The 3,191-nt window shown below is 38.5% G+C and overlaps 1 protein-coding gene across 1 annotated transcript; it reads left to right on the forward strand.

Moving 5' to 3' along the window:
• Window positions 1-1,865: 1,865 nt before the first annotated feature.
• LOC129769567 (uncharacterized) lies at window positions 1,866-2,579 on the forward strand. Its single transcript, XM_055771921.1, has 3 exons — window positions 1,866-2,026; window positions 2,221-2,390; window positions 2,450-2,579. Exons 1-3 carry the CDS (start codon window positions 1,984-1,986, stop codon window positions 2,504-2,506), a joined length of 270 nt encoding a protein of 89 aa, XP_055627896.1. The 5' UTR covers window positions 1,866-1,983; the 3' UTR covers window positions 2,507-2,579.
• The last annotated feature ends 612 nt before the right edge of the window (window positions 2,580-3,191 follow it).

Raw genomic sequence — 3,191 nt, forward strand, 5'->3', positions numbered from 1 at the left:
AAACTACTCCTATATATTTCAATCAACATTCACTTGAACACATCATAAGGTTTCTCTGAGAGCGCCTTCAAGGAGATTCTGATTGCATATTTTTTGCTCTTGAAATCTCTAGTAGCTTCTATCGAAGAAATCTATTGAATTCCCATCAGCTATCACAGAAAAAAAAAACACTGTGTCAATTGTTTGCTGCAATTCTCTGTTGGAGACGTCTCCCAGAAGTGGTTTGTAATAATACTCATTGCTGATCATTCCTTGCAGGAAATTCAAATGAAAGAATACGGTACAAATCGCAGTATGAAGTGGCTTAATTATCATCGAATAACATAGCTCGATACTATTGCCCAACTTCTCGGTCAAACTTCGGAGCAATAACTGTTCCAGAGCCGGCGAAGTGCAGCCAAACATTAATAGTTCTAAAAAGTCTGCCAATGTTGATCCTTGGGGCTGATTGTTCGCATACTCTGTCAGCTTGATGCTCATACTATTCGAATACAAACAAAACGAAATAAACAGTCAATCGCTTCAAGAATCGCCGGAACCGCCACCCTATCCCCTCGTCACTACGGCCTTCTTCCTGCATCTGCTCTGCTCCGAAACCGCCACCCTGTCCCCTTGTCGCTAAAGCCTTCCTCCTGCTTCTGCTCTGCTCCGACCGGCCGATGCTTTCGAAGATATTGAACGGTGTTTGGCTGAGATTAAAGTTGTATCTAAATTGTTTCTTTTGGACCCGTTGAGCCTCGGTCACTTCGGCGTCGTCCAGATAGCGCAACTGGGCAGAATACTAATCAGCATCATGCGGTGGTCGTTGTACTTGAGGGTATAGTTGAAGGACGACGTCGCGCCGGGATTGCCTAGCAACGACAGATACTGAAGCGACGGACAGCAGTCCCGAATTCGGTGGACCCAGTTTTGGACTCTGGCAATATCACAGTGATTTATCCACAGCAGCTTGAGGTTCGGTAGCGACGGAAGGTCTTCTCTTTCGGCTGGGTGTTCTTATCCAGGATGAGTGTGTTCTGCTGCCGGAAGAAAGAGAGGAAGGAGAAACACAAACTGCTGTTCACCGGCTCCATCCTTCTGCCACTTCCAGTTGCATTAAAACTCCCCGCAGAAGTCATCTTTAGGATACTTGCTTCCATTTTCAACGAAACAGTCTCCCCTGCATCTATAATACATAATTTAAAAAAAAATTATATAGATAATAATTAACATACCTTTCGGTCATATTGCGAAATGTTTACTAATGTTTACCTTCGGACATGAATGCCAGGTGCACAAATTAATCCGTGTTGCTCTATTTTTTTTCAATGTATTTCAGGCTAAAAATTCATTGATTTATTTCATTGGGGTTGATAAAATAAAAAGAAGGACCAACTCGGCGCTGAACGATTCAAATAGAAATTAAATTAAACTTATTTTCAATGATTTGAAAATGAATGAATAAAAAATACAATAAAAAAGATCTGACATCTCTTTAGGCAATTTTATTTGCCACTTGCCACTTTGTTTGCCACTCTTCAATTATCAACAGTGCAGATAATGCCAAACATCAAAAAAACAACAAATTTGATTGAAATATTTAACGAACGTCAGTACATTGTGTGACAAATTGGTCTAAAAAAGTTTAAGCAAACAAGTACTGAATATTTGCTCGTCGTGTTTTGCGTCGGAAATATTTGATCAGTACACGTTGATCAAATTTTATCTGTCAAAAATAGTCAAATATTTGGCATTGGTCAAACAGTGTATGAGCACCCTAAGTCGTACATTCATCCAAACATGATACAAAAAATCTAGCACACCTGCAGTAAAGGCCAAAAGACATTGCCCACTACCCATGAAATAATTCAATAGAATCTCATAACTCCGCCACTGTACAAACTCAACCACTGCGAACTGTCACAACTGTCAAGCAATTGTTTCTGCTCTTCGTAGGAAACTCGTTGTGCTCTGCGTATTTTCGGATTTTCTATCGACCAAAAAATGCAGGCTGTTCGTCCACTCGTTAGCTTGGCTGGCCGTAATGGTAAGTACTGAAAATCCACTTTGAAAATGTTGTTACTACGCCACAAATTTATATCAAAATTTTGCAACATTACATAATCGGTAGAGACTAGCCAGAGTCTACTAGTAGTCAATGTTTTTTTTGTTGTGTGGAATGGACCACTGAAGGTATTTTTTGCAAGCCAATTATCAATGGTTATATTCTAACGTTTACAGCGGCCCTTCTCAGACGCGGTTATCATGGCCCAAGCAACTTCCGCGTGTTCACCATGAATGATATGCCTGTGCCGGAGGGTGACTTCTTCGAGGAGCATAACCGCAAAAATCGCACCTACAATGCCGTGCTTGCTGCAGGAATCGTTATCTTTGGTATCACCTTCACCATTGTAAGTAAAGAGTTCTAGGGAAGACGGTTAAACCCATTAATATTTTTTTTTTCTTTTAGGCAAAGGAATCCGGGTTGCTCTTCTTCAACTATGCTCCGCCAAAGAGCATTGACTAAAGCAATGAGCAATTATATTAGCTGAGAACAAGCAGACCTTGTGTATGTGTATTAATAAACTAATGAAATCTTATTCGGACGATTTACTTTATTCATTATTATTCGACAGACAAAACACTTCTTTGAGTGTAAATGAATAAGTTTGGAGTGCAATTCATTTCTGACCAGCTGCACTTCGAATATTACAGAATACTTCCTTTCAATTGAAGATGCAAAAAATGCAATATATATTTCATTCATCATTTAATGTATCAATTTGTTTGAATTTTCCTACCCTTAAGAGGGGACTCTGATCTGGAAAATCGAATTTTTGTTCTTTGCATTTTTGGGAAGCTTATCTGTCGTTCTATGAATAGTTGTGTAATGTTATGTTTTGGCAATTTTCAGTTTTCTTCATAATACGATGTTTTTATACATAATCTTGCGGAAAAAAAACTTTTTGTTTGTTCCTAGTTTTTAAAAAAAACCTTTTGTTTGTTCCTAGTTTTTAAAAAACAACATCAAGTCTAACTATTCCATGTTGATATTCTAGGCATAACTGTCCCACCAAGTTTTTTTTGTAAGTATATAATAAATGAATCGTTTCAAGAGTCAGATTTTTATCTAATGCGTTCAGCAGGGCTCATGCACTCATTTCTGGTTTGGAAGAACGAAATAATTCTCAAACAAATGAAAGAAAAAATTA

This window comes from Toxorhynchites rutilus, chromosome 2 (genome assembly GCF_029784135.1).
Source record: "Toxorhynchites rutilus septentrionalis strain SRP chromosome 2, ASM2978413v1, whole genome shotgun sequence".
NCBI lineage: Eukaryota > Metazoa > Arthropoda > Insecta > Diptera > Culicidae > Toxorhynchites > Toxorhynchites rutilus.

What these genes read in the sequence shown, in the direction of transcription:
- LOC129769567 (XM_055771921.1), top strand. Translation starts at nt 1,984, where the DNA reads ATGCAGGCTGTTCGTCCACTCGTTAGCTTGGCTGGCCGTAATG. An exon ending in TAGCTTGGCTGGCCGTAATG is followed by an intron (nt 2,027 to 2,220) that starts GTAAGTACTGAA and finishes TAACGTTTACAG; the next exon opens with CGGCCCTTCTCAGACGCGGT. An exon ending in TTGGTATCACCTTCACCATT is followed by an intron (nt 2,391 to 2,449) that starts GTAAGTAAAGAG and finishes TTTTTCTTTTAG; the next exon opens with GCAAAGGAATCCGGGTTGCT.